The 25,812-nt window shown below is 34.3% G+C and overlaps 5 protein-coding genes across 6 annotated transcripts; 4 read left to right on the top strand and 1 right to left on the bottom strand.

Moving 5' to 3' along the window:
- The first annotated feature begins 1,565 nt into the window (after positions 1-1,565).
- On the top strand, positions 1,566-6,037 carry LOC148930215 (uncharacterized). 2 transcript variants are annotated; one of them, XM_089069294.1, is made up of 7 exons: positions 1,566-1,973; positions 2,725-3,267; positions 4,121-4,724; positions 4,815-4,915; positions 5,005-5,094; positions 5,383-5,510; positions 5,604-6,037. In XM_089069294.1, the coding sequence occupies exons 2-7, from the start codon at positions 2,821-2,823 to the stop codon at positions 5,746-5,748; spliced, it is 1,515 nt and encodes a 504-aa protein (XP_088925420.1). In that variant the 5' UTR covers positions 1,566-1,973; positions 2,725-2,820; the 3' UTR covers positions 5,749-6,037. The 2 variants fall into 2 exon arrangements, with proteins under 2 accessions (XP_088925420.1, XP_088925421.1); XM_089069295.1 differs by lacking the exon at positions 1,566-1,973 and adding an exon at positions 1,991-2,113.
- A 2,054-nt stretch (positions 6,038-8,091) lies between these two features.
- Positions 8,092-9,410, bottom strand: LOC125212813 (uncharacterized). The gene is made up of 3 exons (XM_048113075.2): positions 9,149-9,410; positions 8,924-9,064; positions 8,092-8,666 (listed from the first exon to the last, which is right to left on the bottom strand). Exons 1-3 carry the CDS (start codon positions 9,208-9,210, stop codon positions 8,258-8,260), a joined length of 612 nt encoding a protein of 203 aa, XP_047969032.1. The 5' UTR covers positions 9,211-9,410; the 3' UTR covers positions 8,092-8,257.
- A 9,709-nt stretch (positions 9,411-19,119) lies between these two features.
- On the top strand, positions 19,120-19,926 carry LOC125209284 (uncharacterized). The gene has a single exon (XM_089066385.1). It carries the CDS (start codon positions 19,120-19,122, stop codon positions 19,924-19,926), a length of 807 nt encoding a protein of 268 aa, XP_088922511.1.
- A 749-nt stretch (positions 19,927-20,675) lies between these two features.
- LOC125209282 (uncharacterized) lies at positions 20,676-22,007 on the top strand. Its single transcript, XM_048108887.2, has one exon. The coding sequence runs from the start codon at positions 20,706-20,708 to the stop codon at positions 22,005-22,007; it is 1,302 nt and encodes a 433-aa protein (XP_047964844.2). The 5' UTR covers positions 20,676-20,705.
- Positions 22,008-24,096: 2,089 nt separating this feature from the next.
- Positions 24,097-24,992, top strand: LOC148930214 (uncharacterized). The gene has a single exon (XM_089066851.1). The coding sequence runs from the start codon at positions 24,157-24,159 to the stop codon at positions 24,934-24,936; it is 780 nt and encodes a 259-aa protein (XP_088922977.1). The 5' UTR covers positions 24,097-24,156; the 3' UTR covers positions 24,937-24,992.
- The last annotated feature ends 820 nt before the right edge of the window (positions 24,993-25,812 follow it).

The following is a 25,812-nucleotide window of genomic DNA, read 5'->3' as shown; positions in this document are numbered from 1 at the left end:
AGGAGTACTTAACTGATTTTAGTAGACATATCAAAATGATCAAGCAAATTTATTTTTCGTGGAATGTTTATGTATTGAATTAAGATATTTTAGAATGAAAATGAATAACTTCCTCTAAATTATGGTCAAGCAAAATAATTACGAAATTATGGTGTTGTGTCAAATTGATTATTAAATTATAATGGGAGGTTTACTATCATATGCTTTTACATAATTGTTTCTTCCCATAAATTTTAAACTTCGCATGTAATATTATGAACTTAAATAATTGTTAAATTGTACCAACGATAATGAAATCCGGCTAATGTTTAAATTCATGATATTATATGTCAAGTCTAAAGTTCATGGAAAAAATATTTTTTTTTAAAATGTGGCAATTTTAGGCACCAATGCACTTACTTTAATTTGTTACTATAAAATAAAGTTGCATCGTTCAAAATTCCAATTTATTTTAAAATTTAATAATATTTTATAAGATAACCAATATTCCATGTAAATTTTTTATTTAATTAAAATTGGTCATTAAAATATTTTCAAGAAGAATCGTGGTCTTAACATTCCCCATTACTAAACCCAACGTTTTCCAACCAAGCCTGTTTTGCTCACTAAAAAATGATAGTGCAATAGACGATGACGAAGAATATGCCGCTTAGACGATGCTAAAGACGATGACGATGTCGCAATGGTTGATAGTGCTCTAGACCTTGCAACCGATGGATGTGTACATCGTGGCACAGAGGAACATGAACGGTTGTGATGAATTCGGTGTTGGCGGCTACGTACAATGAGTCAGTGACCATTTGTCCAACTCCTACATATTGTTAAGCGGCCCGATTGCATATATTGGTGGTCTTTGGCGTCGTAGTCGTGGTCGTCGACCTTTACATCCTTGGTCATCTTGATATCGATTGGTGAGCAAAATGAATGATTTGTAGGAATATTGATTTATCCTTCACCGAGTACATCTATTAAGTTAGGGGGAAAAAGTTATACAACAATACTACTTTTATACATAGGTTTCATACGGTATGAGATAGTATTATACAGTAACTAAATGTGTTGTTTGATTGTCATAACTAATTGTAATGAGATAATTCATTTATAATTAAGTTGTGAGATTATTTTAGTTGAAAGAGAATTGTTATGACTAATTATTATATTAGTCATGAGACTCAATCTTATAAACCAAACATAATACATATTCCGTATTTAATTTCGGGATATAATATTGCAAATCAATCGATTCATTATTTTTAGACAAGGAAAGAGGATTTATTGACTATTTATGGGTGGAGAGAAACTGTAGAAAAACTAACATGCGGTGTGGCAAATATTTTTATGAATAAACTTAATTGAAAAATTCTATATGTAATATTGAGTAATACTAACATGGTGTACAAATTTAATACTGCATTCAATTTGAAAACATCACAAAAAAAGTAAAATGCAAAAGGGGTGAATATATACTAATATAAGCTGGGTGCGCACGGGGATATCCTGCGCACGTAGTTGCAGCATAAAGTGGTTGGTGAGATGCAAAGGGAGGGAAAATAGGAAGCAAATATGGGGCATAGCCGGCCGAGTCAACTCGCCAGGACCTTACTGAGTCGTGAAGCCGAGCCCAAATATCCCCCACCAAAAAACAAACACACAGAAAAATTTCGCACACACACACCACACACAAACATGTGTGAAAAAAATGGAGAAGAAATTGGGAGTCTTCTTTACTTCTATAGAAACCCCATTCCCATATCAACAACATCGCCACACCCCCCCTCTCTCTCTCTATCCTCTCTAACCCTAACACAAACATCCAAACACCCCTTTACTCCCCCCTCTCTTTCTCTCTCTACGATTCGCGCGCTTTTGCGTATCCATCTGCTTTGCCGACTCCTTTATCTATTCTGCTCTCGAAATTATACGCCTCCTATTTATCCTCTTCGTTTCTTCGTTGTGTCGCCTTCTCCCCTTGGGTAAAATTTTGTTTTATCGAGTTTCGTGTTTTGCTCCGACATTCTCTGTTTGGGGCTTCGATTGGGCGGGCCTCAGTTTTGGGGGATTTGTGTGAATTTTGTTGTGGCATCTAGGTCTGACGCGATCGATCAATGTGAAGGTTATTGTGCATACGATCTGGGGATTAGTGTATGATTTTAGGATGGAGTGGATTGTGTTCATAGATGGTGATTTTGTTGATTTGATTTTGATGAATTGTTTTCAAATGAAATAGAGATTTTTGAAGTGGTTATTTCTGCATCCTCCATCGGTTAATTCAGGCTGTTTAGGCATTGATATAAGTGCATATAGGGTTTTAGTGTTGTAAGTAGTTTATTATTCGTAATGGATCTGGTTTAGCTACATTTATTTTTGCTCTCAAGAACAATGCTATGCGTTTTCTAATTTTAATTCTGCTTAATTTATTGATTTACTTCTTTCGTTGGTTGGGGCGAAAAGAAGGGCTGCTGGTGATGTTTTAATTGAGCTATTACTGCATTCATTAGTTTCATTGTTGTCCTTGTTTGACGGATAAATCCTTTTATGGTGGTTATATATTCCATGTCAGTGCAATGCCGGTGGCTTCGTCATTGTTTTATGCATTCCTACACACTATTTAGGACTGAGTAGTTGTTCAATTTGTGCGTGATTCATGCGTATAGTTGTAGAGCTATGTTTTCATTATTTTCTGTCTCTTAATCTAGTCTAACAGTTATGTACAACCGTGTGCAGAGACTTGATCCGCTGAGGGGTTTGTATACTTCAACCTGATCTGGATCATAATTGAAACGTGTAACACTTTTAAATTGCAATCAATAATCTCGTTAAATGGATCAATCTAGGGGCCCTCCAATGGAGGGTGCGGGGACTTCAATAAAAAAGAGGAGAAGCCAAACATCACGTCGGCCTAGACCTGAAGGGCAGCCACACTCTGATCAGTCTCCTCTGTCTGTGGTACCAGTTTCAGATGATATGAGTAAGACTTCTAGTGATGAGAACATCGAAGACGAAAACTCTGGGGGGAAAATGTTCAATTTGAGTCAGTGTGTGTCAAGGTCCTTACCTGTTGGTGAATCAAATGGTACTGTAAGTAATGGTACGTGTGATGTAGCAGGAAGTGAAAATAGACCAAAAAAAGTTAAGCTGAAGGTTGGTGGCGTGACACGCACACTTCAGACTAAATCTAGTTCCAACGGAGAATCAGGCAGTGGGTCTACGGCAAAAGCCAGTCAATCCTCTGATAATGTTCGTCCACGACAGAGGCTGATCCCACAGGTTGTCAAAATTTCTGCTTTTATGATTGTTATTCATCTACCTGTTTTGGCATACATTGCATTTCTTAGCTCATTTGACTTGGTCTTAATTGTTTTCAAATTGAGCTGCTTAATGATCATGGAGTATGATTTATGCATTTATCAAGGAAATAAGTTATTAGCGATCTTGAGAGTGTGCAGAAATCTGTTTATCTTTTAGAATGAACCTATAAACTTATTAATGTATATCCCAAATCCATTTACAACCTAATTTGATCTGGATGGTGATTAATAAATTATAATTGCTCCATCTAAGCTGTCTTTTGCCTGTCTGATGTTCTAGTTGTGCGTTGCACTGGAATGAGTGACATGTCTAGACAACTGTTCTTATTGATGAATTGTGTTTCTTCTCATGGCCTATGATTCCAAAGAAGAAAGGTACTAACTGTGTTGATGAATGAATAATCGCTGAAATAAATACTCCCTCCGTTCCATAGAAATAGGCTGAATTTCCTTTTTCGTCTGTCCCATAGAAATAGTCCATATCAATTTATGGAATTTTTTTCTCCTTCTCTTTTACTTTATCATTTATGGACCCAACCATCCACTACACTATTTCAACTACTTTTTCTCCTCCTCTCTTAATTTACCGGTTACGCATTAAAACATGTGCTATCCTCAAATGACCTATTTCTATGGGACAGAGGGAGGAATAAATAATAAATACGGAGTATTACTTTTATGAGGCTCATTTATTAAGGAAAATATATTAGTACTTTTTGGGTAAGCAAATCTTCTTGCATTCAAGTTGCTGAATGTGATTTAACATATCCTACTATGTGGTTGATTCCGTTGTTGGCATGTTCACATTTCAGGAAAGTTCTGATGAATATCATTCCCCTCCTCTCAAGAAAGGCACCTTGAAAGGCATCCCTTGGAAAGATTTCTCGAAAAGTAGTTTCACTTTTGGAAGGGAGGAGATGGGGAGGTCATCAACAAAAAATTCTAATGAGAAGCATGGAGATAAATCTGATACAGTTCGTAAGAGCAGGAGGGTTCCTAAAAAACGAGTTTTGATTGGGGAATTTGATGAAGATGATGAAGATGATGAGATAAGATACCTGGAGAAACTGAAGATTTCAAGGATGTCTGGATATAAGGATTTGGAGACACAGTCAACCAGAAAAGCGCAGAAGGGTGTGAAGAATGAAAATACAGAAGATGTTGGAAGGCGAGATTCCAGAAAACCCAGATCTGGAGACACAGATTATGAAAAGGAAGATGAACTTTCCTCTGATGGCGATGGTGAAGGGAAGACGAAGAAAAAACAAAAGAGGGATGTGGCAGAGTTGCCATCAGAAATCAAGAGGGAGATAGCTCTGACCACTCGTCAACGAGCACTTCTAAGCAAGGATGCCCCAGAGGCAGGTGCAAGTCAAATTGAGTTCCCAAACGGGTTACCACCGGCTGCACCTCGAAGTCAGTATGAATTTCTTTTCCTTATGACCCTTTTGATATCTTCTTAAAGTAAGCTGTTTGAATTTGTCTTTGCTATTTTCAATGACTCAGAACAAAAGGAGAAATTAACGGAAGTGGAGCAACAACTGAAGAAGGTGGAGGCTGCTCAGAGGCGTAGATTGCAGAACGAGAAAGCTGCTCGTGAATCTGAGGTTAACTCTTGCAGACACTATTCTTGAAACTGATCTATTTAGCTTCATATCAAGATGTGGAAAATAAGCTAGTTGTTTCAAAATTGTAGGCAGAGGCGATCAGAAAAATACTCGGTCAAGATTCCAGTAGGAAGAAAAGGGAAGAGAAGGTGAAGAAGCGCCAGGAAGAATTGGCACAGGTATTTGCCTTCAAACATGATATTGAATATACAACCATAAGGGATTTTCCTTCAAACATGATATCGAATGATTTCCCAAATCTGCAAATGGAAGCTGAAACCATTATTTTTGCACTGAAAGCCCAGTTCTTAAAAAAGTAGTACTGATAAATTATCGATCAAATACATATTGGTTCTTATATTGAGATTATTAGCATCGGGAGCATTCTTGGTGTGTCTATCAAAAGCTCCCAAATTTTGTAATTGAAGTTAACACCGCTCCCTTTTCTCTCCTAAATATTGAAACAGGGGAAGGCGACAAATGCTCAAATGCTTATTTCAAACACCATTAGGACAGTCATGGGACCTACGGGGACAACTGTCACATTCCCTCAAGACTTGGGCTTGCCCAAATTTTTTGAATCCAACACTTGCAGGTAATATTGTGTCGTTGATAATATTGAAATTTCATCGCAATTTGGTTGAAGGCAAGGAAGCATAAATTCTTGACACTAATTTTGAAATTTCAGCTATCCTCCTCCGAGGGAGAAATGTGCTGGCCCGTCTTGTACCAATGCCTACAAGTACCGCGATTCAAAGTCGAAGCTTCCTCTTTGCAGTCTGCAATGCTACAAGCTTGTTAATGAAGCGATGCACACTGAGAAAGCTTGCTGAAATTGTGGCTTTCTTTTGAGTATTTCCTGCATTTGATGACATTGAAGGGATTAGATGTGGGGCAATTCCTCTCTTTCCCTCTCTCCAAATTTCCTTTCTCAAGTGTAGAAAGAAGTAGAAAATAGGCTCGGTGATTGTCCATGTCAAAGATTTTGCAGGATCCGTTCATTTGATCAGTCGGAAATCATTAAGTTTAAATCAAACTTCTATTTTGTAGAGTTAATGTGTTTTGTTCTTTAACTTTAACATTTTTTATTTATAATAAATGGCTTCTGAGTTTTGTTTTCTATTTTACTACTACTACTTTACTACTTAACACAATATCTTTGGTGATTCTTTCACAAATATATTTGTTTTGACAAGTAATATTCCGTAAAATTCTTCCTTCACTTCGAAACCCAATATTAAAAATATTTTGGTGGACACCTTTAGTGAGATACTATGAAATACTACTTGGGCCATGTTTGGTTGCCAGGATTCTGTTCGGGAAAGTAATCTGATTCCTTAAATTTTAAATTTCTGTGTTTGTTTCAGTTTTTAATCAAACTGGGAAAGTAATCAGAATCCAAGAACAAGGAAAGTTAGTAGAACTTTCCAGGATTCTGAATCCTAGCCTTTCTTAGTTATTCTTTTTCCCAGTTTTAGGATTCTTACATATTTCAGTAATATAATATAGTTTTATTATTATTATTATTATTATTATTATTAATAATTACAATATTTTAAAAATAATTTTAAATTATAAATCATACTTAATTTCACTATAATAAATAACTATAATTAATATTATCATAATTATAACTATATTTTATAATAATTCATAATAATAATTAATAATTTATTAATAATTAAAATATAATTATATAATATAAATTGTATAATAAATAATAATTAATTACATTTTATAAATTAATAATTAATCAATAAATTCATAGTGCAATTCTAATTTATAAAATTTATTCAATTATAATATTCGTAAATATTATAATTATAATATAATAATTATTATATCTATTACTATAATAAATGAGTATAATACTATGTAACTATAATTATAGTTATACTATTATATATTATGATGGATAATCCATATTAAACTGTCCAACATAATAATAAATATAATTATATAATAATTATTATTTATAATTAATAATATATTAAAAATTTTACAATATTATTCTTTTTTATAAATAAAATAATAATAAATATATTTTTAGTTTGGTGTTTAAATTAAATACAAATTTAGAATCTTGATATTTTCCAAACACAGGAAAGTAAAGTTACTAGGAATCATATTCCCGGGATTCACTTTCCTAGGAATCATTTTCCTTGCCAACTTTACTTTCCCGCCAATCAAACATGGCCTTGGTACAGTGGACAAAATTTTCAATAAAATTTTCATTTGGCTGAGAATAAAATTTTCAATAAAATGGTAAAACAATGGACAAAATTGAATAATTAAGTGATGTGTATGGCATTCATGACTAGTGCTCTGGCTTTTGCATATTACTCCATATAGTGGCTATCAGATTAGGGAAACATGTCCCACTTTCCTACTTAGGTTATCGTAAGAATCCAATCGTGTGCTCATTGTGCTGGTGTGCCCCCCACGAAATCCCAAACAGTGGTACTAGCACTATTTTTCCAAATAATTCAAATTATCATTATTTTTAACTCTACAATGAATTTGTGAGGGTTCATCTATTCTCATTAAGTCCTCACGATTTTGTACTTACATATTGTTTGCACATTTTTCAATTCTATGACACGGAATGGTTCGAAACCCAACAAAATTATTGATTTTAACAAATTACCAGGTTAAGTAAAATTCTATACTCAACTTTTGGCTATTAGAAATGGGTTAACGTAGTTTTTTACGGTTAAAAAATTTGAGATATGGAGCAGTGGGATGCGTTATATTGCTAACTTTGCTAACTCATCAATGCAATGTATTAAAAATGTCAATATGGTGATATTAAAATGTCTACACATAATATCAACATATTATATTGAAGTTCAATAAAATCATATTTTGACATTTTAATGTCTTCGTGTTGACATTTTTAATATATTGCGTTGATGAGTTAGCAACTTAAGAAAGTTAGCAATTGATCACACCCCGGGAGTAGTATTTGATATTTAATAAAAAATAGAATAAAAGTGAATATTATGAGGTGAGTCTGGTGCAGATGCTAAGTTTGGTGCGGTAAAGACGAGAGACAGATGAAAAACCACTTCATAATTTTTCTACTTTTTGGCGTGCAACAATGCCATATCTCGAGACAATGGTTGCCACTGCAAATATTTATCAACACAATCAAAATATTATCACAACAATTGTAATTAAAATTAAGCATAAAATGAATTGAGTAGATAGTCCGCTCGCACGTGTAAAACTGGAGCAGAAAATATGTACATCATCATAGCTACAGATTTCTTCTTTTTTCCACATACTACTAAGCAAAGATCTACACACATTTTCACCTAAAACCACACACTATACTTCTATTCAAGATAGATTTACAGCAATTCTTTCCTCACAGAAACCGCTCTTCATGAAAGCCGTGAAGAAGGAGGAACTAGGCAGCTCCTCCAGCTCGTCGTAGAAATCATTCTCCTCCGATTTCACCACCTCATCATCATCCTCGTAGCGCACGCCGGGTGTTTGAAGAATTTCCTCAAAGGAGTTTCCGCCTCCGGAATTCGGGCGCGGGGCTTCGATTTCGTCTGGATTTGTCTCTGATTCTTGCTCTTGTTGGTGAATTGGAGAGTGATTGGTGGGGATTGAGAAAGGGGCAGGGTCTGGATGATTGTGGGTGGAGGTGTAGGTGATGAGGAGCATCGATGCATCTGTTTTGCATCTCTCAACTTGCTTCTTCGCTGAGCAGCCCTTTGATGTGCTGCACCTGTAGTACCCTCTGCATGCACAGTTGTACACTTCCATTCTTAATTAGTCTGCATATTACAAGGGTTTTGGATTTATTAAGACATTACTACTAGTTTTGAATTTCAAGACCCTTGAAACAAGGGTTTTGAATTTCACTAACCACTATGCATGTTTTGTGTGGAAAATCAAGAAAGTTGTACTACAAGACAACAAGTACAAGGTAATAAATTATTGGAGGGGGTGAAACAAGATTATGTGTGTGTGTGAGAGAGAGAGGGAGAAATGAACCTTGGATAAGGAGATCCTTTAATGGGTTTTTGGCCATATTTTCTCCAAGACCAACAATCAGATGGAGGCCCTTCATTTCTCTGCTGTTTCTTACTATTTCCCTCTATTTTTACAGCAACCACAACTCTTTCACCCGTCTTCCTGCAGATAAGTTGACACCCCTAAGAAAATTTCCAACTTCAAATCAAAAACAAATTTTTGACATGTATGTGTAAAAATAGTGACCTTTTCTTGCTTGCATGTGTGTGATCTGCTGCTGAAAGACTCTGATCATCACTTTCTTGCATGTTCTCTTTCTCTTAAACAGGCTAGCTTTTTTGTTGTGATTTTTCAGTGTAGATGGGAGATGGAAGGCTGATCACAGAAAGAGATATTTTGGTTTTGGATATGGAGAAGCTGAAGCAATAAAGAGAGGGGGAAATGAATCAAGATTCCCACACTAGATTAGAGAGAGAGAGGAGAGTGGATAAAAACCCACAAGTTGCTTTCTATCTTTCTTTTCACTCAATAAATAAACACCTATAAAGATCCTTCACACAACACACCACATCCACATACTTTGATCACAGTGAGAATATAACTTTTCCACACCACCCAACTTCCTCAATCAGAGTAAAAACCACTGTTTCATAAAAATCATATTCACATTTAATAGGTGGGACATGTTCTTTAATAGGATGATATACTTGTTGCACTTATATTTTCGTACGTAATTGAAAGATTTTAATCCCAACTTCATGTTCACCAATTTGATTATGTGTGTGTACAAATGAGGTCGATCATAATTACGTGAAACTAGAGATGGGAATATTTGAGAAGCTATTAGGGGGTATCCAAGATTGTCGGTGGTTTTCCCTATTGAATTTATAAATACTAACTATATAAAGAGATATATAGTAGTAGCTGATTTTATAGTTGGTTCTACCGTATCTTCAACTTTAAGATTGGTGTCGATTCTAATGAGGAACCATTCTTCAAACCCGACACCTGTGATGTACTCCCTCCGTCCGCGATTAGGAGTCCCGATCACTTTTGCGCATCTATTTTATAAAAATAATAAAAAATTAGTTAAAGTGGATAAATGGTAAAGTAAGAGAGAGAATAATATTAACAAGAGTCTTCTCAACATTATTCTCTTTTTTACTTTACCATTTCTCCACTTTAACTATTTTTTATCATTTATATAAAATAGGTGCGTAAAAGTGACCGGGACTCCTAATCGCGGACGGAGGGAGTATATTTTATCATATTAGGCATGTGCAATATCAAATTCAAGAGTTAGAGTGCGAAATGATGTCGTTTTATTTATAATTCGTACTAAGTCATATAGATTTCACGGCTAGTCACTTAGGATCAAAATTTGCTCCAAAATTTCTATCTGGATTGAGTTAGAAAAATTGCATACTTTTAAAAGTCAATGACAACTTTCAAAATTAATGAGAAATACCAGAATTTTCCCAAAGTTTATAGCAGTAATTTTTAAGACCAGTATCCTTAACCTAAATAAAAAGTGTATAAAGTTGTTAATGACTAAGCATTTTAATAACCTTGGCATTTATTCGGTAAAGGTAATTAGGATAATTAATTAATAAATTTATTATGTCAAAATATCTTAATAAATAGAAATACAAGGCCGTTGATACCAAAATTCTAATACAGATTTGTGTGATCTGTATACACCACCTCCTATAAATAATACTCCACATAATATAAATCACAATTATGACAAAATATTAATTATATATAACTTTGAAGTATTTTACCAAATTATGAATTAAATTATTACAAATATTTAAATACAGTATATCTTTCAAACGTAAAATTTAAGTCAAATATATTGCACCAATGGTGAAGCATCAATAGATTGAATTACCGATGGTAAATATATTCTTTTGCAAGGAATATAATTATAAAAAGTTAGATATAATTGCAATGGTCCGACAACTCCAGTACATGTGCAAGTTAAATGTATGTACATGCTATAAGAATTCATTTTGTTCTACAACATGCTATAACATTTTCCGTTTTATCTGGAATCTGGATCGTCAATTTATGTAAAGTTATCATGATTTTCTATGCTTCTCGATATATATGCATATGTAAGCTGGCCTCCATACATTTTTTCAAATTCACGTGTACATTTGATTTCACATATTGTCAGTGACAAATGTAAGTAGTACTACAATAATGTCTGAATCTATGCTCGATTCTAATTTACGACTTTTTAATAAAATGTCGGCATATTATATATGGGCAATGAAGGAGGTATTATTATATTATATTTTATTTTATTTTACACCATATGTAATATTTTATTTAAATAAATTTAAAATAGTTACGGCACGAATAAAAAATTGAGACACAATGCAATCAATATATACTTGCTATCAGTTATAGAATCCGATGCCGAGCAAATCCATATTATATATGGGCAATGAAGGAGCAGTATTAGTTTAGACCATATGTAACGTTTTATTTAAATAAATTTAAAATAGTTACATCACTAATAAAAGCAATCAACATATACTTGCTATCAGTTATAGAATCCGATGCCGAGCAAACGTGTGGCCAACTTGATTTGCTGATCGCCTTAATCAAATTATGACTATGAATTCATTAATATTCATAAATCATAAATATAAAGGATCTAACTAACATTATCTGTATATTAAATCTTGTAGATATGACATATAAGCAAAAAAAAACATTGAATTTTCATGTAATAAAGTTGTCTGAAAAAGTTCTTGAATAAGAGAACATTAATTAAACTAATGATAAAAAAGTAAATCCTACCATCACCATTTACCAGTTTAAATAAAATTTACTACAAGTAGTACATACATATAATTTTCCTCCATGAAAAGCAAAATGCCAAAAAATTTACAAATTCCTTCAAAATAGTTATCCACAGTCCACACCCTGCGCTAGTTGATTTGGTTGGGGTGGGGTGAGAGGTAGGTGTGGAATTAAATAGATACTATAATTATAAATAGACAACTTCATAAATATTGCAGTGTTTGTCAAATTCTAGATAACTTCATTTTTGTTATGATGCAATTTTGGAACAATAGACAAACCAATAGTTCCAAACTAGTAGGGACTCTTGTACATGTGTGCATTCCCCCACTTGTTTGTCTATGTGAATACATACATATCATCGTATATTATCATCATAAATGCATGTGCATTTTCGTGAAAATTTAGTATTATAGTTTTCACGTGAATACTATTTTTAAAACTAGGAGTATATAAATATTCTTATGGAACACCCATATGGATTGAGTATGAATGTATGATGACATTTCCATACTAATATGCATGTCTAGCTAATTCATGTTTGCTTTCTTAACTTCTAAGTTCTATGCTTCAAATTTCTAAGTGGCGGAGAAAAAGCATCGACAATTACTTAAGTATGGAACTTATTAGTCTCTGTGTACATTTCCACAGCAAAAATTATTATCCGCAAAAATATAATTTTTGAAAGAATGTTACAATGGTTGTATAACTTTGCATTTAAGACACGATTTGATTTCCATGATGTGAACAATGTGTAGAATCTATATCTATATCAATCTATACTAATCTAAATGGACAGTTTATTGAAAAGACATTTTTACCCTTTTTGGAGGGAAAATGTGAACTATTTTATTTTATCCTTTTAGTCATTTGTGAATGGAACCATTGGAAAAAAAGATGGTAGACATACGGGATGGATCGTCTGCTATGTTAAAAAACACAGCAAAGGCTGCTTTGGTTAAAACGCACAGCAGTGTTCATGAAACGCAGCCAATATGCAAACTCAATTATTTTTTTTTTTTAATTTGCTGTAGGCGGTGGGCCCATATACAGCTTTATGTAAAATAAATATACATGTACATAGTACACGTACTCCATGCTACTATATACTTTCCTCTTCTCTAGTTATTCCTATAATGCAACATGTATTCGTTTTATTTTGCTTATTTCTTTTATTTAAATACTAGTAAAATATTATGAAATCAAATATTATAGTATATGCATATTAAAATACTTGTATATTGTAACTATGATAAAATAAATATATGTATATTTTATTTTTATATATTAAATACTTATTAAAAATATAATGAAATTAATACTATATATGTACATAGTACTGTAAATTGTAAATATGATAATAAATATTTGTATATTTCATTTTATAAACATTTTATTCTTTCATATTTCAAATAAAACTTTTGATTTTATTTGGAGATGTTCCTATTTGATACTCTCCGTCCACAATTAATTGACATCAATTTATTTTTTCGTCCGTCCACAATTAATTGACACTTCTACTTTCTACTAGTACTCCCTCCGTCCCAAGAAAGATGACCCCTTTCTTGGACGGCGCGGGATGTTATGCAACTTTATTTTGTGTGTTAAGTGGAGAGAGTAAAGTAAGAGAGATGGAATAAAGTAGAGATAAAGGAGTTTCCATTTTAAGCAATGAGTCATCTTGATTGGGACAAACCAAAAAGGAAAGTGGATCATCTTCAATGGGACGGAGGGAGTACTATTTTTTGTAATGGACCTCACATTCCACTAATTTATCATACTCACATTTTATTAAACCAATATATAAAGTAGGATCCACAATATTATTAACTTTTTCAACTCACTTTCTACTATATTTTTTAAACCCGTGTCAAATCAAACGTGCTCAATTAATTGTGGAAGAAGAGAGTAAGATATTTCATACTCTTTACATAAACTCCACTTTCCACTAACTTTTTTACACTCACATTCTATTATAAATGCAAGACCCTCATTCCATAAACCTTTTCAACTCACTTTTTTTTATATTTTTTAAAATCTGTGCCGAGTCAAACTTTGACAATATTTCATAAACGAAGGGAGTACAATTTACAAGTATTTTAATATGCATATACTATAATATTTGATTTCATAATATTTTACTAGTATTTAAATAAAAGAAATAAGCAAAATAAAAAGAATACATGTTGCATTATACGAATAACTAGAGAAGAGGAAAGTATATAGTAGCATGGAGTACGTGTACTCTGTACATGTATATCTATTTTACATAAGGCTGTATATGGGCCCACCGCCTACAGCAAATTAAAAAAAAAAAGAATTGAGTTTGCATATTGGCTGCGTTTCATGAACACTGTTGTGCGTTTTAACCACAGCAGCCTCTGCTGTGTTTTTTAACACAGCAGAGGATCCATCCCCCAGACATTATTGGACAAAATATTGATGGAGAGAAAATGGTCCACTAAAATGATAGCTTCTCCACTATTATTGAGTCTGCTATCAAACCAAAGGTACGAGAGAGAAGAAAAAAAAGAAAAGAGGAAGGAGAATGAGAGAAAATATCAATTCTTGAATGCCGGAGCACACTACAGCGGGCGGCGAAGCAGGACGGAGGAATTGGCGATGCTGTGCAGAAGAAGTGTCGGTGATTCAGAAGGGAGGCCGGCGGACGGCATGTGCAGGCGGGCGATGAAGAAGAGTAGAAGACGACGCCTCATTTTCTCGTTAGCTTTTAAATAAACTTAATTTAAGTGGACTTAAAAGTTGGGCTATATAATTAAATAGTACTCCACGGAGTATGTAGTATTATGGTTAATTTTGAAAGATTAATTAATTTTAAACTAAATTTAAATTAAATATGTTTTTAAATCTTAATTTCCCAAAAAAAATGTTATCTTGGACACACCATATATTTTACTTTAGATTGAAGATGGTTTCAATTTTTTAATTTGAACATATTAATTTTTATTTATAATTTATTATAAGATTCATTTTATCTTAATAAATCATTATTATTAATTATTTATTTTGTATAATATATTTATTATATATATTATTGAATGTATAATATTTTAATATATATTAATATGTCAATATGAATAATTGTATTAAATTATTTAATTATGTTTGTAAAATTATTGATAAATTGGGTTTATGTTTAATTTAATAAATATATAGGTAAGATTAAAAAAGTAAAAAAAGTAGGTGAATATGATTTTTTTTTTTAGTTTGGTGTAAATGACTGGAGTAGAATTACTGTTTGATGTGACAAAACTGAAAAATGAGTTTAGGTTTTAGTTTGTGTATATTATTTGTTCTAATCAACATATGTATATATGTTATTTAATTTGAAGTTATTTAATTTTATATTTTTAGACTAAATAACTTAAATCTAAAAATATAAAATTAAATAACTTAAAAGTAAATAACATAAATACATATTTTGATTATAACAGTTTTTTTTATCTTATTTTGTAAAGTGTTATTATTATGGAGTAGTACATTTATGATCTTTAAAGTCCATATAATAAGGTACTATTTTTTTTTTGAAATTATTGAAACATGTTTTTATATATTTATATGTAATAAGGTTTTATTGTATATTTTTTATTTCAAATAATGGTACAAAATTATGCAATTTATAGTAGGGGTACATTTTTATTAATAGATTATAGTTTTAAATTAAGTGTTGTTCTCTATTATTATATTCATGCTAAGTTTTAATTTGAAATTTTAATTTATTGGACTTTACATTTTTCGAATTATTTTTTTGAATTAAGTAATTATATTTAAGTGTTGTATAGATTGAATTGTTTTTTATTTACTCATATTTCTACTCTTTTTTACTTCTCAAAATTTTAAAATATGTTTATATTGAATTCAAATGTGGCTAAATCAAGTAATTACGAAACACCAATAAATAATGATATAAAGTGAAACTAAATTAATATCATTATCAAACAAAGAACAATATGTCATAACATTAATTGTTGTTGTGTATAGTAATATACAATTTTATATATAATATATTAGTTTAATTAAATATGTTGAAATTACTTATAAATATATATTTATATTCAATCTATATAATTTATAAATATATTTATATTTAAATTACTAGAAGTACACATAGTTATAATAGAGTTGATTTTGTTAATTGAAACTGGTGAATTATTTGTTCCTTCAAATAGTTTGCTTTTTTTAAATTCTTTTGTGAATAGTAGTATTACATTTTTCTTTATTTGTATGTCTTATTCCATTTCATTCACACATGTCCTCTTTTGCTAAAATATGAAATGTTTCATTAAGATTGGATTGAAAGAAGTATTATGTACCCACCGGTATATGGATTGAGTATGATGATATTTCTCTCGATAGATACTAATATGCATGTCTAATTCATGTTTGCTTTCTTAATTCTTAACTTCTAAGTTCTGTGCTTCGAATTTCTAAGAGGGGAAAAAGCATCGACAATTACTTAAGTATGGTAATAGTCTAATAGTCTCTGTGTACATTTCCACGGCAAAAATTATTATCCGCAAAAATATAATTTTTGATTGAATATATGTTACAATGGTTGCATAACTTGTATTTAAGACACGTTTGATTTCCATGATGTAAACAATGTGTAGAATGTAGATAAAGGTGATCTCCGATTCATTAAATAGATTTTATCCAATATTGGGTGAGATTGATAATAATTAGAAATAATGTAACCTTATTGGTCGACATATATTGTCACAAGCTAAGGTTTTAAGAGAAAATGACAATCGGACAAATATGGCCTATAATTACGAGCAATGGTGAAAATCGAGTAGTAAGATGGAAGAGTATTGATTTAATCCAAATTTTCATTAATACTTCTGACTATAAATAGTAGGGGTGAGAAAAAAACCGGAAATCGAATATCTGAACCGAACCAAACCGAAATTTTGAAATTCGGTTCGGTTTTTGCGGTTATTCGGTTCGGTTCGGTTCGGCTTTAAAAATACAAAATTTCGGTTTTTTCGGTTCGGTTCGGTTCGGTTTCGGGTGGAAAAAAGCCCGAATAGCTGAAAAACCGAATTATATTTTAAATATAAATATTTTATATATATCCTATTAATTTAATGTATTATATTATATATAATATATACTATATTCTTTTAATATATTCTATAAAATAATGTATTATACATATATTCTATTAATTATATAGTTTATAAATATATAAAATAAAATATATTATACATGTATATATATATTTTTTGATTTGTTCGGTTTTTCGGTTTTTTCATATAATTTCGGTTTTTTCGGTTTAGTTCGGTTTTCCAAATTCGATTTTCGGTTTTTCCGTTTTTCGGTTTTTCGGATTCAGTTCGGTTTGGGTTCTGAACTAAATTCGATTTTTCGGGTTCGGTTTGGTTTGGGCGAAAAACCGAACCGAAACCCGGATGCTCACCCCTAATAAATAGGAACATAAAGTCTTTTATTATAAAAAAGCGATTTGTGAATTTTCATCAATAATTTTTGCTGAAAAATGCGACCATGCATTATTCTTTTAAGAAAAAATGAGTTCGGTTCCACTTGAAATCATTATAATCAAAATTATAGAAGTGCGTGTACTGAAAATTATACAATTACTAATAATTAATTAATTTAGAGCTTTCCTCGTGGAAATGAGCAACAAAGCATTATTCTTATAAATATAATTAATCCTTAATATTGACTCATAAAATCGAATGCGTGACATGGTTAAAGCGATGAATGCTCAAAGAGCAAGTCATACTGAAAATTAAGCAAAAATAAATATTTATAAGAAATGGATAGGTATCTAGTAAGTCACCATATATATGCCTCTTGTGTTCCACTCAAACCAAAATTACTTGACCTCAAAGTATTGTAATAATTTAAAAATATTTACGTTTTCCCGAATTACATAACAAAGTCGTCCCATGATCTTAATTATCAAGCTAGCTATATATATATAAATAAAATATATTAAGATGTGTATGAGAGTAAACTATACTATATAATACACTTGCACACACCTCGTGATAACTGATAACATGCCTATTATGTAAATTAATTATCTTTCTGATGAATTTAAATAATGGCCTATTGGTCAATTAGGATAATGTGATCGTCAATTAATGTTTGAATTAATAGATGTATTGCTAATTTTTCCACACACACACAAAAACTGATCGATAAAGCCCGGCGTGTACTGCATGGGTGGGGAGTGAAAAGGGGAGGATCACTTTTTGTGAATTCAATTAAAAAACAAATTATTACATATAAATTAACATAACAAATTATTACATATAAATTAACATAACTGTTTCATGCATCTAGATACATCATTTGTAGAAAATTAGTGGGATATTTCTTAGTCAACACTCTATTTTCTCGAGATTGTAGAATTAATCAAATTTTGGGCACATGTGCGTTTGATATAATTATATTGTAAGTAAATTGGCACGCAAGAATTACTCACGTCATCGAGAATCAAGATCACTAACAAGACGTCAAACAATAAGGATGATACATAATACTGTCGAAGTGTTGATTTTACATAATATATGGAGTATATCTTACCACAATTTTGGAAAATTACTAAACAATAGTAGAGGGGATGTGATCAAATAAAAACTCCAAATATTGTACAAACTCAAAATTATGATCTGGTCCATTGAAAAATGTCAACAAATCACAAAAAAGCATCAACGGGAATATGTTGACAGAATTTCAACGGTAGTCAATGATTGATGTTGTGTTGATACTGTATTGACATTAAAATCTTGAAATTTTACACTGTGTTGATATTGTATTGAGTTGAGGAGTTTTGAGTTTGTACAATATATAAGTTTGCATTTTATCACTTCCCCAATAGTAATAATAGATTATACGTATAAAACTAAAACAAGTAATGATATAATCTAGATTTGACGGAATACATATTTTTTTAGTAGCAATAAATTAATAAATAGATAATACTTTGCTAATTTTTTTTTTATCATATTACTACATTACAGCCTATAAATAAAATATATAAGAGGAACATAACAGAGAAAAATGTAAGCTTGTTTAGTGTTTCCATATACATTGCGAAAGATTTTATACTCTGGGAAGATAGTGTACTAAACATTTTAGCTTCCAAACAACTAGGAAAAATTAACACTTAAATTAAGATCGTACGTAATCAAGTTAGAATCACTTTGAGTGACTGAGAATTATATTTCACGATCGCGTATCAATTTATACATATATCGCTTATTTAATATACATAAACAAAATACCATGATTTAAACTATGAAAACATGCAATAAAAATAAGAATGTTATTTATAACGAAACCCCAATTTATGCTTTAAATACCAATAGGTGTGAAACAAAATAAAGCTGATCTCAGACTAATAATAAATGTATTCTTCTAAAGAATTATTGCCGGAGAAACAACGCGGCGGCGCCAAAGAGTGGTGCATAATTTTAGCCACCACAGCCCTCAGCCTCCACCCGCCGCTCTCTCTCCTCCTCCTCTCCCGTCTCTCCACCGCCCGCTTCAACCGCGACCAAAAAGTCCCCTTTCCCACATCGCTTCTCTTGCACACCAAGACAACCCTACTCTTCAGCTTGCTCGTCTCCGCTGTTGCTGTCGCAGCTTACGTACAAATTCTCACCGGCATGAACCTCTATTTTTTCATCAGCAAACGGCGCCGTTTAAGCCAAGCATGGGTCATGCTTTTCTTGATGCTAGTTTGCCTAAATTTAGGGTTTGATCTTCCCATCAGCACTGACACGAGTTTGCGCGGCGGCGACAATTTTGTCACGGCGAGGAGGCTGGTTTTGGTGTTGGGAGTGCATGAAATGATGGTTTTGTGGCGGCGGAGTGTGGTGAAGCCGGTAGTGGACGAGGCGGTTTCGGGATTTTTCGATGAGGGTTTCGGGTGGGCGGAGAAGGCAGTTTTGGCGGCGGCGCTAGGGTATTTGTGGTCGCGGAGGTTGGGGGGAGAGGTTGAGGCGCTGGCGGCGCTGCCACGGAGAAGGACGGAGCTGGGGATGGGTGTGGAAGCGGCGGACGTTTTAGGGTGGTGGTTGTATTATTTGACGGCGGCGATAGGTGGCATTAAGGTGATTAAAGGGTTATTTTGGGCAGCAAACATATTTTATAGACATATCTGTAGAATATCTGTTCTAAGCAATCCATTAGCTGATCAACAGTTGGTGTAGTGCATTATATTTTCACTTAATCTCATATTTCATATTTTATGTTATGAGTACTCATGTGTATAATATTTTTATGTCGATATGTGAATGTATATAATCATTTTTACTTTATTTGTCTCTGTCATTTTACAATTTTCATACGAACAAAAAATACTAGTATAATTTATATTACTATGTATTTTCCTGTTTTCTCCTTGTTTATTAATCACATAAATATTAATCTTTCTATCCCTTTGTAGTAGATGCATTTTTAAGTACACGATTTTAAGTGAAGATAAAATAAAATAAAAAAATAAAAATAAGTACATAAATAAAAGAGAATAAAGTAAGAGATAATAAAATATAAGAGAGAATATGGGTTGTTATTTGCTAAATAGGAAATTAAATATCTCAATTATCGATTAAATATTGATAATTTGATATAACAATTACCCGTTGCACTTAGAGCATCCACAATGGATGCCCGATCGCGCGCCTGATCGGCCGAGATCGGGCTCGGGCGCGGTCGGGCATCCATTGCAGCACTCGGTCGCGCCCGAGCGCGACCGATAGTTCGGTCGCGACCGATCCCGAGCCCGACCGATCGGGCGTGAGCTCGGGCGCCCATTGCAGAGCCGCGCCCGATCACGCCCGAGCCCGATCACGCGTGTTTGATTTTTTTTTTTTTTTTTCTTTTTCAATTCTATAAATATACCTTAATTTCACTCATTTTTCACACAACTCTCACACATCTCTCTCAACTCTCTCTCCATTGCAATATCTCTTTCACTCACTTTTCCAAAATGTTTCCCGGGGAAGATATTGGTCGGTCTATGGAACGCGCAATGTTTGCTTTCGGGAACCAGATTCTCGCCGGTATTCGTGCAATACATAAGCAAGAGCAAGCCGAACAGCAGGCCCAAGAGCAGGTCCCGAGGCCCATCCGCCGACGGACATCCGTCCGTCGAGAGCATGTCCTAGCTCATCAACGTCTGTTCGAGGACTACTTCACCGAACATCCCCGGTGGGGCGCGCCGGTTTTTCGCCGACGGTTTAGGATGCGGCGAGAGTTGTTTCTCCAGATTGTTCACACGTTGGAGGCGCGCGACGAGTACTTCCAGTGGCGGGAAGATGCGGCCCATAGAAAGGGTCCATCCCCGCTGACGAAGTGCACTGTTGCGCTTCATCAGTTGGCATACGGCACTACGGCGGACATGTTCGACGAGTATCTTCACGTCGGGGATACAACTGGCCGGGAGTGTCTGGTAAATTTTTGTGCGGGCGTTATTGACGCCTTCGGCGCCACATATTTACGCAAGCCGAATGCCCAAGACTGCCAGGACCTGCTGCGGATGCACGATACGGTGCACGGCTTTCCTGGAATGTTAGGGAGTATTGATTGTATGCACTGGGAGTGGAAGAATTGTCCTGCAGCGTGGAGAGGCCAATTCACCAGTGGGTATAAGGGTACCCACCCGACGATGATCCTTGAAGCAATCGTTGACCACAGTCTTTGGATTTGGCATGCTCACTTTGGCGTGGCGGGGTCCAACAACGACATCAATGTGCTGAACTCGTCCAGTCTCTTCACCGAGCAATGCAATGGCAACGGTCCGGTTATCAGCTTCACTGCCAACGGACGACAACATCATATGGGGTACTACTTAGCCGACGGCATTTACCCGAGATGGCCAGTTTTCTTGAAGACGATCTCCTGTCCAACGGGTGCGAGGAGAGAGTTTTTTGCGGCTAAGCAGGAGTCTGCACGGAAGGACGTGGAGCGAGGATTCGGTGTGCTTCAAGCGCGTTGGGGAATAGTGAAAGGCCCGGCTCGTTCCTGGTACATGCATCATATCGCCAATGTCATGTACGCGTGCATCATCTTGCACAACATGATTATTCACGATGAAGGTCGTGCAACTAGCCAGTGGTCCGACGATGAAGCCGCTCCGAGCGCAGGTCATGCAGCCCCGGCGGTCGTTCGAGGTTTACCCTATGGACTCAACGAGAGATTACAAGCTCAGGAGAGCATGCGCAACCAACAAGCTCATCTTGATCTCATGAACGACATGATTGAAGAAGTTTGGACGCGTAGTGGTCGTTGAAATTGTACCTCTTTATCGTAACTTTTTTTAGAAATAAATTAAGTAATGTATGTTTTTTGCTAGTTCTTTAAATTAAAAGTCTAATTTTGCTATTTATAATTGGTAAACATAAAAAAAATTAAAATTAAAATTGAAATGAGAAATGGATAATAGATAGGGCATGCACTAGGGCTCCACCATTGCAGAAAGATGGGGCATGCTGACGTGGCAACCACTAGAGCTTTCATTGGGGCATGCACTAGGGCATCCATTGTGGATGCCCTTAGGTTAGTGTTCTTCCTAGCTACTAGTACAATTTAATTATTTATAAACTTCAACCATTAGTTTAACAAAAATTTCATAAGTTTAATTAAGTGTTCAAATTATAAACATTAGTTCCGTGGAACTTACGAGTTATCTAGTCAAATTTACCTTGAATTTTAGGATAATACTCCATAAATCTATTTAGATAAGAGATCATGAAATTAATAAAAATTCATAATTAAATAAAAATTGTTCAATCATGAGAACGGTTTCTTTCAAATAAATGTAAAAATGATATGAGCTAGGCGACCACTACTAAAATGCATAACTAGAAAACATAAATTTAGTTCACTATAAGAGCAATTTAGTTCAATATAAGAGTGTTTTAGTTCACAATACGAATTGGAAAATACGGAGTGAAGTAAAATGCCATTATAGTATTGAACTAAATTCTTTATGTAGTAAATACTTCACTTTAAATTATAGTGAAGTATATCGCTTTTATAATAAACTAAAATCGCTTTTATAATGAACTAAATTCGTGTTTTCTTTCTATGTTTATTAACTAAATTATTGTTTTCTAGTTATGTATTTAAGCATAATTATAACTTCACTATCTCTCTTATTACACCCTATTTTAATATTGGGGTAACTGCTTTTAAAGTCACCAACTTTCCATGAATTCTGGTTTTTCCCACGAACTTTAAAAAGTTCATGTAATGTCACGAACTTTATTTTCGGTTGCTATTTTCCCATATCAGGCTTTCCGGTCTGATTCAAACTGTTCGTTTCCTATTAAGACAATGCCCAAATTCTTTTATCTTACTATCGTTATCTTCGTCTTTGAAATAGCTTCGCGTGTGTACCTCGTACGCCTCAATCGGAACTCGGATGAAGAAGTTATGGCCATTTGATGAAGGCTACGACCTTTGTGCGACCTTGTACTATCATAATGGTCATAACTTCTTCATCCGAGTTCCGATTGAGGCGTACAAGGTACCCACGCGAAGCTATTTCAAAGACGAAGATAACGATAGTAAGATAAAAAAAATTTGGACATTGTCTTAATAGGAAACGAACAGTTTGAATCAGACCGGAAAACCTGACATGGGAAAATGGCAACCGACAATAAAGTTCGTGACATTACACGAACTTTTTAAATTTTATGGGAAAAACCGAAATTTATGGAAAGTTGATGACTTTAAAAGCAGTTACCCCATTAATATTCAAGTAGTATCGCGTGCATTAATTAACAGATCAAGTGCATTTATTACACCATGACTAATTAATTTATTCTGTGTGAGGAGTTGGATCAAGGTTGCTTGCTTGTGTTTTACTGTATAATAAAAAATACTATAATTATGTAATTACAATTGAACTATACGCAAATATACGATGCATCTATACTCTATTAAATGAGGATGATGAGCAAGAGCATAAAATCAATGAAAAATGAACAAATATATTACAAAATTTCCATCCCTTCCAAGTCCAACATTCTCACTTGATCTGGTTCATATATACGTGAATTGATTACACTGCAAATCATGTTATCGTGAGAATATAAAAATATTTGCAATTAATTAATACATAACGTAATCGTATTCGCAGTAAATAAACATTTAAAAATAAAATTTTGTTCTCTCTAAAATTTGAATTAAGGTCTGCATTCTAGTATTTGAACAATTTGTTTAAAATTGCCTAAAATCAATTTTTTTTGTAAACATAAGTATCGTAATAATAATACGTTATCAATAACATCATCCCATGTTACATACTCCCCTATTTCAGAAATTCCAACTTGTACATAGTATATATAATCTCACGTTCTACCGATATCGAAATATGCAATGATATCCATCGATCTTATAAAATTAAAGAAGAGTGATTATCCAATCTTCTCAAAATGTCAACGAATTCTGCCGTGAAAGAGTGCGGCAGAATCTTCTGCACCACCTTTCTCAGCCTCGTTCCGCCGCTATCGCTCCTCCTCTTCATCCAGCTCTCCGCCGCCCGCCATCAAAAAACCGATCACCAGAAGCCCCACAACATCGTCTCTACTTTCCTGCATAACAACACGACCTCGCTCCTCGGCCTCCTCGTACTCGCTGCCGCCGCCGCTGCTCTCCTACAAAACTTCACCGCCGCTTGGCTCATCGCCATACGACGCCGTTTGGATGCCGCGGTGGTTTGGATTTTCTCGATGCAAGTCTGCCTAAGTTTGTGGATTTACGGATTTGTGGAAGTCGATGATAAGTCTCAAATCGGCAGTGGCGGATTTAGGAGTCTGATTTTGGGTTTGGGATTGCATGAAGCGGTGGTTTTCTGGCGGTGGTATGTGGTGAGGCCGGCGGTGGAGGAGGCGGTATCCGGGCTCCGCGGGGAGGACTTTGGCTGGGGGGAAAATGTTTTGTTGGCGGCGGCGTTTGGCTGTCTGTGGTGGCGGAGGTTGAGGGGGGAAGTGGAGGAGCAGCTGGTGGCGATGGGGAAAGATATGGAGGCGGTGGATGTTGTGGGGTGGTTGTTGTATTGCTCGATGGCGGCGGTTGGCGGAGTTAGGGTGGTCAAAGGTTTGTTGTGGGTGGTCAATGGGATTTTCCGACGCCATCCGCGGGTCAACGAAGAGGTCGATGATAGTTTAGATTTGACAATAAAGATTGAAACCGAAATGCGAAATGTAATTTAATTACAATGTACAATTTTCTTGTTTTACAACATTACATGTGATTCAAGTCAAAATTACCATGGAATATACTCCATCCATGTGGGAAGGAGGTAGTAAAAAATAATTTTTTTTTCCAAAAGTTAATTTAGCTTGGTACTCCAACAAAAAATTCTCTACACGTCACAAGTAAAGGGGTAGATGGAGTATATTTACAACTCTGTGTTTGGTGGACATTTATTTGGACTATGCCTTAATTCTGGCCCATGCAGAATTGAGCCCATTTAGCCCATTCTCCTTACCTCACTGCTTAGATGTACTCACCCGGATTGTGAATTGGCACCGTTGGATTGAGAGGTGTGTTACTTATGTGTGAGACGGCTGTTTTCACTTCTTACTACTCTCTATTCTTTCTCTCTCTCTATCCACTCGATTCAGTGACTTCTCTCTACTCTCTCTTCTTCTCCGATGACTTCTCCGGCGGTTTCTCTTTGGTCTTTCGCTGCTCTATGTGTGATTGATAAGTGTGAGTGTTGGTGAAGGCAACTTCTTCGGTTGTCGATGTGTTTGTGAGAACTAGGGTTTAGTGTGTGGGAGATTTAGTGGGAGATTGTGTTCGGTGGTTCTTGGTCTGATGTGAAGGAGTTCTGTGGTGGTGATATCGATGGTGTCAGGGTGATCTCTAGTCGATTTCAACTGTGCTCCCTTGGATCTGGTTCTGGTGAATAGATTTATTCTATAAGCGGGTGGTTGAGCCATCATTCTTTGATCTATTCTGATTTCTTCTTAACTATTGTTTTACTTGTATAATAGCTTTAGATCCATGAGGGTCTTGTTTGTTGTTACTGACAAGTTCATTGAGTGTGCAGGAACCATCAAGAAGTTACGGCAGTTAATCGA

This window comes from Salvia hispanica, chromosome 3, assembly GCF_029641045.1.
Source record: "Salvia hispanica isolate PSC_SH4W2 chromosome 3, Shi_PSC_v1, whole genome shotgun sequence".
Taxonomy (NCBI): Eukaryota; Viridiplantae; Streptophyta; class Magnoliopsida; order Lamiales; family Lamiaceae; genus Salvia; species Salvia hispanica.
Note: the sequence above shows the minus strand (reverse complement) of the source record. Positions and strands in the feature narration are given on the sequence as shown.

Excerpts from the sequence above, each read along its gene's own strand:
- LOC148930215 (XM_089069294.1), top strand. The coding sequence starts at position 2,821 with ATGGATCAATCTAGGGGCCCTCCAATGGAGGGTGCGGGGACTTCAATA. Across the intron at positions 5,095-5,382 it reads GCCAGGAAGAATTGGCACAG|GGGAAGGCGACAAATGCTCA; the intron begins GTATTTGCCTTC and ends ATATTGAAACAG. Across the intron at positions 5,511-5,603 it reads TTTGAATCCAACACTTGCAG|CTATCCTCCTCCGAGGGAGA; the intron begins GTAATATTGTGT and ends TTGAAATTTCAG.
- LOC125212813 (XM_048113075.2), bottom strand. The coding sequence starts at position 9,210 with ATGCAAGAAAGTGATGATCAGAGTCTTTCAGCAGCAGATCACACACAT. Across the intron at positions 9,065-9,148 it reads ACACATGCAAGCAAGAAAAG|GAAGACGGGTGAAAGAGTTG; the intron begins GTCACTATTTTT and ends ACTTATCTGCAG. Across the intron at positions 8,667-8,923 it reads AAAGGATCTCCTTATCCAAG|AGGGTACTACAGGTGCAGCA; the intron begins GTTCATTTCTCC and ends CTGTGCATGCAG.
- LOC125209284 (XM_089066385.1), top strand. The coding sequence starts at position 19,120 with ATGTATTCTTCTAAAGAATTATTGCCGGAGAAACAACGCGGCGGCGCC.
- LOC125209282 (XM_048108887.2), top strand. The coding sequence starts at position 20,706 with ATGTTTCCCGGGGAAGATATTGGTCGGTCTATGGAACGCGCAATGTTT.
- LOC148930214 (XM_089066851.1), top strand. The coding sequence starts at position 24,157 with ATGTCAACGAATTCTGCCGTGAAAGAGTGCGGCAGAATCTTCTGCACC.